General features: G+C 42.4%; 1 protein-coding gene across 1 annotated transcript in view; it reads right to left on the bottom strand.

Annotated features, from left to right (window-relative positions):
* Positions 1-693: 693 nt before the first annotated feature.
* The window catches only part of pawr (PRKC, apoptosis, WT1, regulator), a 62,899-nt gene continuing 51,442 nt past the window's right edge, over positions 694-12,150 (bottom strand). The window contains exons 5-7 of the mRNA XM_023413157.2: positions 9,099-9,210; positions 5,678-5,782; positions 694-2,103 (exon numbers count right to left, since the gene is read on the bottom strand). Of these exons, the coding sequence (XP_023268925.1) occupies positions 2,017-2,103; positions 5,678-5,782; positions 9,099-9,210 (304 nt within the window). The 3' untranslated portion in view covers positions 694-2,016. The remainder of the gene's footprint in view (positions 2,104-5,677; positions 5,783-9,098; positions 9,211-12,150) is intronic.

The following is a 12,150-nucleotide window of genomic DNA, read 5'->3' as shown; positions in this document are numbered from 1 at the left end:
CCTCTCGTATGTCTGTTTAATGATGATACAACCACTTAACGCGACATTTAATACTGTTAACGCCACACAACATGACAACAACACGGCCTGGCATTTGTCTCGAAAGGTTGCGGACGTAATGAAAATTTGTTGCAAAGCTTGAAAACTAAAACCTTTACAAAGACTGTTGTAATATTCACATGCGGTCCAAACTATAATTCACTGAGTGACGATGAGCCTAAAAGGATTCTATTATTTTCTGCCCTTTAGCAGAGGCAGGTTTGAATTGTCCTCGCCCTCTGTGACTATTCCAAATGACAAACCCTACAACTCTCCATAAAAATGCTAATAGGGATTATGGAGGGAGCCTCCGGCACTTCGATCAACTGAAACAGGCCGTTATCTGGAAATTTAGTTGACATTAGTCGTGATATGGTTCTTACATAGATGCTTCCCTGCTCACTCTGTCTCTAGGTGAGGGAATTAATGCGTTTCAATAGAATAATAGAGGTTCTGTAAGGTGAAGGGAGGTTTCATGTCCCAGTCGCAGGCAGGTTTGTGATTGGCACGTTGAATCATCATGAATGTGTGTGTGTGTGTGTGTGTGTTGCGAGATAGGCGGAGGAACCGAACCCCTCCGTCACATTGCATTACTGACTCAGTGGCATGGTATCATCACATCAAATTAGTCTTAATGAACACAAGCGAGTCGACTGAGGAGAGAGATAATCAAACTTTTATTAAATGACTTAATCCTCTGTACATGCATAATGTAATGGGAAGAGAGATGGGTCTGTGATGTTCCGTCTGCAAAGGGCGATGATCTTTACCCCTCAAAACATGTGAGTGTATGTGGAAGCCGAGCTCTCTATCGACGGTCTAAAACCTACAGATTATTTGCCGCGGTGCAGCAGCTCGCTGAACAGCTGGAATAAAATCATCTAAATACAGGAAGTAAAATGCCTCTACCAGCCAAACCTGTTCCCTTGAGTAAACAAAAGAGATGCATTTCAAATAGTATGTTCCTTCAGTTCATTTGGTTATCATACAAAAAAAGAAAATGCACTGTAGCTCACTCCACACATCTTAGATGCCATAAACAGAGCAGCTAAACTATCAAATATTGCCATAACCTGTAAACAAGAGCAAAATCGCTTTTTTTTTTTTTTTTTTTTTAAAGAATCCACATATAAACTAGACATGGGTTTCACCCTAAAACATTTCATCACTGACGGGTATAATATTCAGATGCTAACATTAAGATGCATAAAGCGTATAAGTGATATAAAGTCTTGCTGGTGCCAACTTTATCATTTAAATTGGAAATATTTAAAATATGATTTTCTTTATTCAGGTTTGTTGACGCCCCAGTGGGATTCAAATGTACCAAGGAATTATGGGAAGAAGGTAAATCTGGCACTAATTAAAAAAAAAAAAAAGCACCTAGTTTAAAAATCTCACATGCATTGCAAGGCACTATGCTCACTTTGGCTGATGGTACTGTAGCAGTAATTCTGTTGAATTTGGTCCAAGTGTTACTAAACAGCAGCTCTGCACTGGCATCAGATACAACTCAAACACTGCAACACTGGAGATGTCATTAATTCGACCTGGATGACTGGGTGTGTGCACTTTTTTTTAGCCTCTAAACAAGTGTGAAAAGACTTTGTGTGCACTTGTTTTTGCAGCACATACATTCATTTTAGTTTTGCTTTTTAAGACCTTATTAAAAATCAATATAATGAACAGATCTAAATGGCCTATATACAATACATTTACATTAAATATGTATACGATGACAGGCGACTGTCAGGACAGGACAACGTTAGCCCCTTGTTCACTCAGCTTTCACCTCGGGGATGTATTTTAAGGCTGTGAGGCTCGGAGAACGACTACTTTACAGTTTCAGCTCTAACACACAGAATCAAACAGAAGAAAAGGCCGCGGTGGTGGACTTGACCCAGGGCAGGAGGAGGGGAGAGAACAGGGGGGGGCTGCTGGGTTGTTTGCGGCGGGTCCGGGCTGTGCAGAGCGGTTCTACCTTGTCAGCTGACCCACCACCTTCAGCAGAGTCTTGTTCTCCTGTTTGAGTTGCTCATTCTCGTCTTCAATGTCATCCAGGTCCTGAAAAACACACACACACACACACACACACACACACACACACACACACACACACACACACACACACACACACATCTGGGTGGTTATCACTCTCTGGACACACTATTCATGACGGTTCTTCTATACCTTTGAGAGGTCTGGTCAGGCTGTAAAGTGTGCATTACTTGCTGCCAGGTTTCCCCCTTCTAGCCAGGCTGCCTTGATAGCAACAAATTAGGCATTAACAGCTTCAATTAGTTGCAAATGAGAGAGGCTCTTAGTTTCCACGGCGCCGTCTCATCCAAGTTGTTCCCCTCATTTTTCGGTTTCTTCCATCACTGGTCATGATCGCATGAGTGCTGGGAATAAACCTCATCGCACTGAGGAGAGTCAAACTAAAGAGGTCACGAGTTTCTAGGATTGATAAGAATGACTGTTTCAGATCACACAGACTGACCTTAGTTAGCTTTAGTTTTCAAAAGTCAACACTGCAGGACAAATCTGACTTCCATCGAATGGCTGTGAAGAAAACAGGGGAAGACTGTCACCACTGTCACTCTGGGGCTGTGATGTGACGCTGTGCACACGTGGGTCAAGGTTAACGTGTCGCCGTCTTTGCTGCTTATGCTGCACCCAAAGGGGGAAAATTGTGAGTCACTGCAAAGTCCCCAGCTTTGCAGATTTCAGCAGGTTATGATGGAGGGAAAATACAGCTGCAGAGATGTGCCGATCTCTGGCTGCGTTCCTATTGTAACCCAAAGATGATTTCCAGACAGAAAGGCTAACAGCAGCTAGAATAACTATTGTTCACCACGCTGTGCAGCTCAGCATTGGTGATGTGTCCCACATTGTCCCACACAAACATACTCTTTGTGCCACATTTGCTTTGTTGGGGTCTGCAGACAGACACAGTTAGTGTCTGCTGAACATGGCGGAGTGTGTGGCAGCCACAGAGTCACATATTTCCCTCAGGAGTAGGTGGGGACCACGACCAGAGCTCAAAGAAAGTGAATACTGGCCTTATATTTGCCTGGTGGCAACTTAATGTTGTGCCTGCTAATGAATTCACTATATCAACATTAAAAAAAAATAATTTAACCTTTCAAAATGCAAAATCTACAACTTGCTGTATCATCAGCTGGAAGACCTCATCGGCGTGGAGGACACAGCTCCACGTGTTGTCGTGGATCTGACCTCTTTAGGATTCCTCTCTTCAAAGAGAAGAGAGAGATTCAGGTCCAGGAGTTGAGCTTTATCTTTTCTTTCTCTAGCAAATAAACTTCTACAGTTACTGAGGGTTCAATCATCCTTTGCAGTGACGCCAGACTGGATCAGCTGTTATCTCCCGCTTTCCCATCAGGCCTCGTGGAAGCCTCTCTCAGAGACATTTCAGATGGCTATCAGCATGTCGACCGTCCTGACACAGAGCCGTTCTCTTATGACCAGCTTCCTGTCCATGTGATGCTATCAGCAGGGAGCCCGCTGCAATATTGCACTCTTCGTGTTTGCAGATGGGTCGTGGAGCGTGTATCATAATGACAAAAGGGTCCAGATAATAAACAAGCAACATTCATTTGACTTTTCGATGAAAATGTACACATCACTGACCACAGAGCCTGAGTGCTTGTTTAGATTTGATTGGCTCTGTAGGGGAGAGCTAAGATTTGTTTTCTCAGTCTGAATATTTGAGACATCAGAGTCTTTCAGAGCTACTCCCACCCGCCGCGCTCAGAGATGCCAAAAAAGCAGAGAGATGTATTTTACCACTAGTCTCGGTGACCCAGAAAACACAGGCGATGGCTGCGAGTTGAGGGATTGTTGACAGTCCGGGGTGAAAGGGAGATGAGGGTTCAGAGGGTTCGGGAAGGTTTCACTCCAGCTGCTCAATATAAAGAGACATCAGCTAACCTGAGAGTCCCCTGACCCCTCAACCCTGACCGCAGTGTGAGGAGGAAACAGGACCCAGAGCAGTGAGGCCAAACCAAACTTAAAAACACACACGACCCCTGCCAGTGGGTTCATGTCAGTGTAAAACACTCTGATGATAATTATAAAGAGAGGCAGCTTCTCATCACTCGAGTAGTTTGACTAAACTGAACTTTGACCCTGCAAGCGCTCCATGACAAGTGTCCACAAGCATTGTGGCATCAGCAGGAAGCAGCAAAAATAACAATATCTCTGTCCCAATTCCTCACTACATTCTATTCTCAGCTGGTTTAGAGTTTGGAGAGTTTTCTCACTGGAAAAGTTCATGGGGATTTGTCATTTGAACAGTAAAATTTATGAGACGTGCTTGCATCACAAGTTCAGACTGTAAATACCTGGATTACAGTTAAATAGATAGAAGGTGAATAAATTACTGGTAAACTGTTGAGAGGAAAACATGACCTTTAGCAGCAGCACAAGACTTGATCAACACTGCATCAACTGTTCTGCCCATTTACACGAGGGGGAACTCCACCAATCATGTTACAGCTTACAGACTGAAAACTCAGTCATAATAAATAACTGTATAATAACAACGGGAGTGTGGAAACAGAGGAAACATTCGAGTACGACCTTTGGAGTACAATGATGAAACATATCAGTCCACAGCTGGAGAAAAATGTCAGCTGATTGTGGATTAATTCAATTATAAAAGATCAAGCTGTAATCAACAAACTCCGTCCAGGGGTGACCAGTGAACTAAAGCGCGTCATCCTGACAATACCACACTGATTGGCTGAGGATGGCAGGGCTGTAATTTGGTGATCGTTTAGTTTGACCTGTGGCTCTGCTTTACTGAATGTGAAATGACACAGTAATTATATAATGTTAAAATTCAACTGCAAAGTTTTAATTGGAGGTATTTTGAACTCCGAGCGTTAACTTGAGCTCAGTCTCCGTTCTTCCTTCTTTAAATCAGAACACGGAGTGAGAGGTTTAACCTTTCTGAGATGCTCCGAATATCTAAAAAGGAAGAAACTTGGTGTTTAAAAGTTGAAGACTACAGTACGTCTGGTGCTTTCAGCTGCCACTGCACAATTCATTTCTCTTACTGCTCTGTTTGTTTTTTGCTTTATTGTATAAAACTATTTGTCCAAACCCTCTCGGATGAGGAGCACAACAGCAGTGCAGTTCTGAAAATACCCTGAAATTTAACCTGACAAAAACTCAAAACTAATCTTTCTCGCTTTGCTTGAGACATACAATCACGTTCTTATCCACCAGGCAGCGAATTTGTTTTTGGTGGGTAAATCAATAAGAAATAAATGTCACCTTCTACACTGACCGCTAACTTTTGAGGCTCAAATGTCACCAAACCTCTGGTGAGTTTTTGTATAGTGTTTAAAATGCAAACTGCACTTACTGTGCCTGTGAGCAAAACATATATCATTAATATGTGTGTAGATCCAAAAATAAAGGTTTGTTGATGCCCAAATCCTAATGGACTGCAAGAAAAAACACTGTAGAGAAACACAGAGCTATTATACACAACTCCAGTAAAATGCCAAATGATGATTTCCAGCCCCCACGAGCCGCCCACACATGAAAACACAAAGGATCGCTCAAAATATCAGACATCAGAGCAGAACGTTTCGTAGGCTGGACTCACTCTGTTCAGCAAGTCAATTTCCTCCTTCAGCTTCCCGATGAGGTCGTCTTTGTCCTGATGGGCCTTCAGCAACCTGGCGTTCTCCTGACGCTCTCTGGCCAGCTCCTACAACCACACACACACACACAATTACCGACTCGATTACATGAACAACACAGTAGATCGTTTTACCAGAGGAAAATGGGGCATGAAATTTGTATGGAGGTTCATACATGTTGCAATGGGACTAAAAACTGCCCTGTAATAACTTCAAGTTTGTGAGAAATGATAATTGTCGGATCCAAAACACGTGCACTGGAGCATTTCTGCCTGAAACCAAAACTCAAAATTAACTTTTGGAAAAGATGAAATACGTTTGGGGGTTGGAGTCAGAACGGGTCGTCTGCTGCCTGCAGCAAAGTCCATGCACCTTGGGCGTCAGACTGTTGTGGTGAAGAGGAAGCGGAGCATGAAAACGAAGCTCTTGATTTACCTGTTGATCTATGTTCAAACCCTACACCTGGTTTGGTCGTTCTCTTCACAGCTGCTGTTCACCCTTGATGACGGGGTAAAGGCTAGCTCTCTACAAAGCGTCACCTGACATCATCTGAAGGTAAGTGTTATACATGTTTTCTGAAAGGCCAGACTCAAAGGCAGCACAAAAAGCCTGCTGTCACAGAGAGGAACGAATTCTACAAAAAGGAGTCTCTCCTCAAATTCAACACCTGACCATGGAGGTACATCCCACCGGGAAGAATAGACTATGCCGGAAAGATTAGACAGTATACTCCCCTCTGACAAGTGGCCGAAATGGAAAAAGGTTGAATGTCGGTCTGTCGGCCACAAAGAAGAAAAAGAAAGAGAAGCTAAAAGAAGAAAAGCTCTAAACATTTCATATGCTAACGGCCTGTTTCAGGTGAATTTTAAGTGAATTCGTCTTAACTGTTGTGAAGCCAAAACTACAAGAGCAAACAGCCGAATTCAACAGTTTCAGCTTGAAAGAGACGACTTTATTGAAAACACATTTTCCTTTCATGAACATCTGTTTTTAACCGACTCAGTCAATAAAAAAAACAATCACTTTTTGTGACGTGACAGTTTAAATTGAGTTTGTGATTTTCTATTTCCAAAACTCAACATATTCTGCAATAACAAATCCATACAGACTGTCAGTCAACAATGTATTAAAAGTTGTTCTTATATAGTGCTTTTGTATTTCTTTTCAATGGCACTTGGTTAAAGGACAAAAAGTTCCTCCCTCCTATAAAACTACACTGAAACAAATGAATGTTGTTCCCACCTGTGAGAGACAGAAATCATGTGCGTATGTTATTAGCACAGAAGCTGCTGTTTGTTTCTGATGAATGAAGATCAGACTTCAAATTTCTTCTTTCTGTAGCTGATAAACATGAAATTGTTTCCATAGAAACGAACTGGGCAGGTACAGTCGAAGGCACAAAGCATGATATAGCCAACAAAGATATTCTCACCAGTGTTACACCACTATTCATAATGGTTTTTTTTTTTTTTTTTAAAAGGTGCTTCTTTGAAGTCTTATAGAATCTCATCCCAAAGACACCTGAACAAACACAGTGAAAACCAATACATTAATACAGGTTAAATCTCCATAAGCGTTTCTCTTTTTCTTGTTTGAGATATTACTTGGCTTTGGAGAAAAGGCATTTCTGTGAGATTTTTGGGGTGTTTTTGCCTTTGTTTACGATAGGGAAAGTGAGAGACAGGAAGGTTAGGGGAGAGAGAGAGAGGGTCGACACGCAGCATGATCAAACATATATATATCAGTTTTGTATTCTGGGGACCTAAAGGTGCTGCCTGGAGTCTCAAGAGATTTACCTGCCAGACCTGTCGTACACACCTCTCCCTATATGGAAGTGAAGTAAACAATGTGGACAAAAATAAGTTGTGTGAAATATGATTTCTTAAGTGTTTCTGGTCATTTGACCCAGATAAACAACCACTCACTGAAGTCATCGAGGTCACAGCGACTCTTACTTTAAAAAGCCTTTTTCCCCCCCTAAAGCCACCTGTGTGACATTTGATTCCGAGTTGAGTTTGTGCAGTGGCAGCAGTGAGTGGCTCGGTGTCTGATGGGGGTTGGTGTAGGAGGAAAAGACATATCTGCACTGTAAAAGGTCATCTCTTCAACAACACAGGAGAATTTCTGCCAGTGCTGAGCCGCGGTTTCCAGCCAGAAAAATCAGAGCCCTCGCTGCCGCTCAAGGGACTAAAAGTGGAAGATCGCCTGAACAAAGTGCCTTATAGTTGGCTAAAGGAGTTTTATACGACCCTTGAAGAGCTCAGAGTGTATTGAAAAGTTGATAGGATTTGGTGGTGATAGCAGATTCCAATCCAAAAGATCATCTTTCCTCTGTGACTTTTACATTTCACAGGGAGGTCAATTTAACTTCAGTTACACTGAGGGAAGTAGAAGAAGAAAAAAAACAAGAGTTTGGGATTTGCTCCTTCTGACTGATGCTTCATCAGAATTCACTTCCTGTTTCCAGGGTGTAGCTGGAAGATGAGTAAAAGCCACAAGATAGAAGAAGAAATCCCCTGTGTTTTGGTTCAAGTGTGGGCAGCAGCTACCGCTGAGGACGCTGAGGGGATATTGTCACTATTGTTTCTTAAGGCTGACTGATATTTAGTCTACATCCTTAAATTTTTAAAGTTTGAATTAGACTCGACTTGGTCCTGATTTCATTGTAGTTACAAACCTGATTAAAAGAAGCAGCAGGAAGAATAACCGCTGATATAAATAACTAAACTCCACTGGCCAGAGTGACGCAGTCGGCAAGATGTTCCATTAAGACTCGAGAGTCTCGCTCCGTATGCTGTCGCACTTTCAACAACAACAGGCTCTGACCTTTCCACAGCAGGGAGGTGATGAAACCTGCCAACATGTGTATTCTGACTCATCTGGACACCGACAGGAACCTCTCCAGTCTCAGAGCAGATGTCTGTGTCTACTCACCTTTTTTTTTTATTTATTTATTTTTTTTATATCAGCAACAATGGAAATGTATGTATGTTTTAAAGCTGAACCTTAACCTTATAGTTTGACATTTTGGGAAATCCCCCACTGTCTTGCTGAGAGTTAGAGGAGAAGATCAATACTACTCTGGTGCCTTTGTGTGAAGTATGGAGCTGTAACCAAGAGGCAATTAACTTAGCTTAGCAGAAATACAGGCGCTAGGGGAAACAGTTAGCCCGGCTCAGAATAAATAAATATACGCCCACTAGCACCTCTAATGCTCAGAAAGAAAAACATTATATCTCACCGCTGGTTAAAGCTCATCTTGTTGTTTTTACATTGTTCTATGAGCATGAATTAAACAAGCAAGATACACTAACACTTGAGCCTTAAAGGTGACGGTATGCTAAGCTAACTGCCTTCTGGTTCTGGACTAGAAGTAGCCGTTACCTTCTCCAGCTCCTCCATCCTTTTCTCCAGACCTCCATCTCTGCCGTGGCGGTTGTGTCGTTGCCTGCTGTTCCCACCCACCTCCTCCTCGGACCCCCCCGGTCCTGCAGAGCTGTAACAAACACACACAAACGCACCACTTTTTACAACCAGAAAACTTACTTTAAACTTCTCAGAGTCGCGGTGACATTCGACTTCCTGTGTGTCCTGTGCTGTGTTCACTCTGAGGCTGTTTGAAGGTACAAATCATACAGACATTATTAAAACTTCAATGGATGGGTGGGTAGGTGGGTGGGGGCGGGGGGGAGACACATCCATCATCAAAAGAACAGGTGGGAATATTGTCGGCATGCTTTACCTTTCAATTAGGCATGCATTATTAACAGCCCTCTGCCTTTTATTCCATTAACCGAGAAAAGGCCAGAGAGAGTTTGGTACCAGAAAAAATAAAAAATAAAAAATAAAAAATAAAAGATTCTGATTAAGAAACCATTAACACTGTACAACTTGAAACAGGCTCTGGGATGGCAGCGGCTACTTGTGTGTCACTATTCTCAGGCTGGTGGGGAAAATGGTTTTAAAGGTTTTTGTACGCAGCTCGAGCAGAACACTAACCTTATCTCCTTTTCACGTCGTCGCCGCTTAGAGACGGATTCTGGGGCAGCTGGGAAGGAATAGTCATGTGCAGTTTATTTTCTTACTGATCTTATTTCAATAATTATTGATGTGGAAACTTGGAATGAGCTGCTGGCTCTGTACCACTGCGACTACAACAGAACAGACTGTGCCAGGTTTATGAAATCTCCAAGGGAATCAAATTTTTTTTTTGGGGGAGGGAAGAAGAGGCTGCAGGCTTCACTGAATTGTCTGAAGGAGGCTGTCAGCATTTTTATGCATCTGAAACAGACAGGAGAGCTGCTGGCGAGACAAAGGACAAATATAACTCTCCTTTGTACCATCTGCACTCCTTTCAGGATCTGCCAAATATGATGTTCCCATTATTAGACCACTTTACAAAGTACTTTTAACTCCGTGATTGGAGAGGCAGTAGTGGGCAATATGAATATGAGCTGTCACAACACAGAAAATTGCTTTATTTTGGCGTTCTTATAGCTTTTTATTGGATAGCTGAAAGTGTAGAGTGACAGGAAACATGGGGAAACAGAGGCGATGCAACAAAGGTCCCCAGCTGAACACGAGGACAGTAGGTGTCCTTCCTAACTGCTAGGACAGTCTGATTAAATAACCAGATGAGAATGTCTTTCTTGGCTAAAATAGTTAATTTTAATACCTAGAAAATAAAGAGGCTCTGAAAATGTATTTTTGCAATTAACTTCTTACTGTGACAGATCACATCCTACATGAACAAAGTATTTTCTGTCAAAGGTAAAACAGCTTTAGTAATTCTGACTGAGACATTGCTTCTCTGTGCTCATCTCACTGGTTTTCAGGGGTTTAAAAGGGAAAAAACTGTTTATGCCCTTTGGAGATTTTATTGAACAATTTGGTTTTAAGAGGAAGGAATATTTCTGGAAATATTTACAAACACTAAATTGTGCAGCATCTATCTTCAGTACTGCTGCAGACAACATGGAGCTGCTGCGGAAACTCCACACAACTTCGTTACGTAATAAATCTAATGTGAAGTACTGTGTTAGAGAGATCTGGAAAATCAATTTGAACATGGTAAATGGTTGAAGAACTTGGAAGAATGTTGTAAATAAATATGTGAAGGGAGCAAAGAAAGTTTAAGCAGTCTAAGATAATACATAGATATTATCACACTCCAGTTAAAACTCTACAGAATGAACCTGGTGAAGGAGAATTTGAAGCACGACTGAGGTGGGAAATTCCCTAAACTGTACGTGCAAAGTAAATCTTAGTTAGTATTGGATGGGTGGTTTTGTTCAGTATTCCCTGTGACTCCTCATTTATGTTTTTCAAATACCAAATTTATTAAAATCTGCTTTTTCATTTTCACTCAACCCTAATTAGCCTGACCTTAAACAGTGCAAAGATTCAGGAATGAGGACAAACTCATGTAAACACATGATTAAAGTTCTTACATCTCTATCTCTTTAACTCAATCCAGGCTCTTCTCTCTGTTGACGCCACTGTGCCATTTCTCATACACATGCAGAGGCAGTGTTTTTCTGTACCTTGACATTTACAGAACCAACAGCTTATTTTCTCTCATTCTTACAGAGAGCCGAATGCGGCAGCGGACATCGCTTTTGATCAAGAGGGAGTCCTTGAAGCGCTCTCCTTGGTGCTCGCCTACACAGAGATAAAGTGCGTTTCATTTGTCTCCCTCGTTGTGACTCTTCAAGGCTACTCTCACTTTGTCAGCACACACACAAGCACACATGCAAAATGGTTGTGCATGCGCGCGCACACACACACACACACACACATATACATTACAAAATGTGACTTCTAATACATCCTTCCACGATGTTGCTGTAAAAAGAGCCAGTAAAAAATCAATGACACGCCCTGTGTGCTGTGTGTGTCTGTATCCACGCATGCCATCTTGTTTCGAGATATATCTCCATTGTTGCACCCAAACACACACACACACACACACACACACACACACACACACACACACACACACACACACACACACACAGGTACTCTGGGGTGCTCAGCAGGTGACGAAGCCAAGCCTAAACATCCATGGCCTGGATACTAAATATCACACCGCGGCCCATTAGCACCCCGCAGGATGAGGTCTGGGGGAGAGAGAGGCTGAGCCAATCACACACACTTGGGAGCCGCAGCAGGTGGGAAGGAGAGAGCACAGACAGAAGAGCCAATAACAGCAGCAGGCGCAGGTTTAACAACATCTCTCAGAAACTGGAGTGTCAATGTGGAATAAGCCAAAACTACACTGGGAACAATAACACACAGTACTCATCCATCTGATTACCACCCCGCCGAGCTCTGACACATGCCATTCCTCCGAACAAAGAAAACATCAAGACACACTCCGTTCACTGGCATTTTGAGCCGGTGGTTTAAAGATTTGATCAGTGATATCTCTGTCCCT

Source organism: Seriola lalandi, unplaced genomic scaffold (assembly GCF_002814215.2).
Source record: "Seriola lalandi dorsalis isolate HSWRI2012SDOR001 ecotype SW California unplaced genomic scaffold, Sedor1 jcf7180002054504, whole genome shotgun sequence".
NCBI classification, from domain to species: domain Eukaryota; kingdom Metazoa; phylum Chordata; class Actinopteri; order Carangiformes; family Carangidae; genus Seriola; species Seriola lalandi.
Note: the sequence above shows the minus strand (reverse complement) of the source record. Positions and strands in the feature narration are given on the sequence as shown.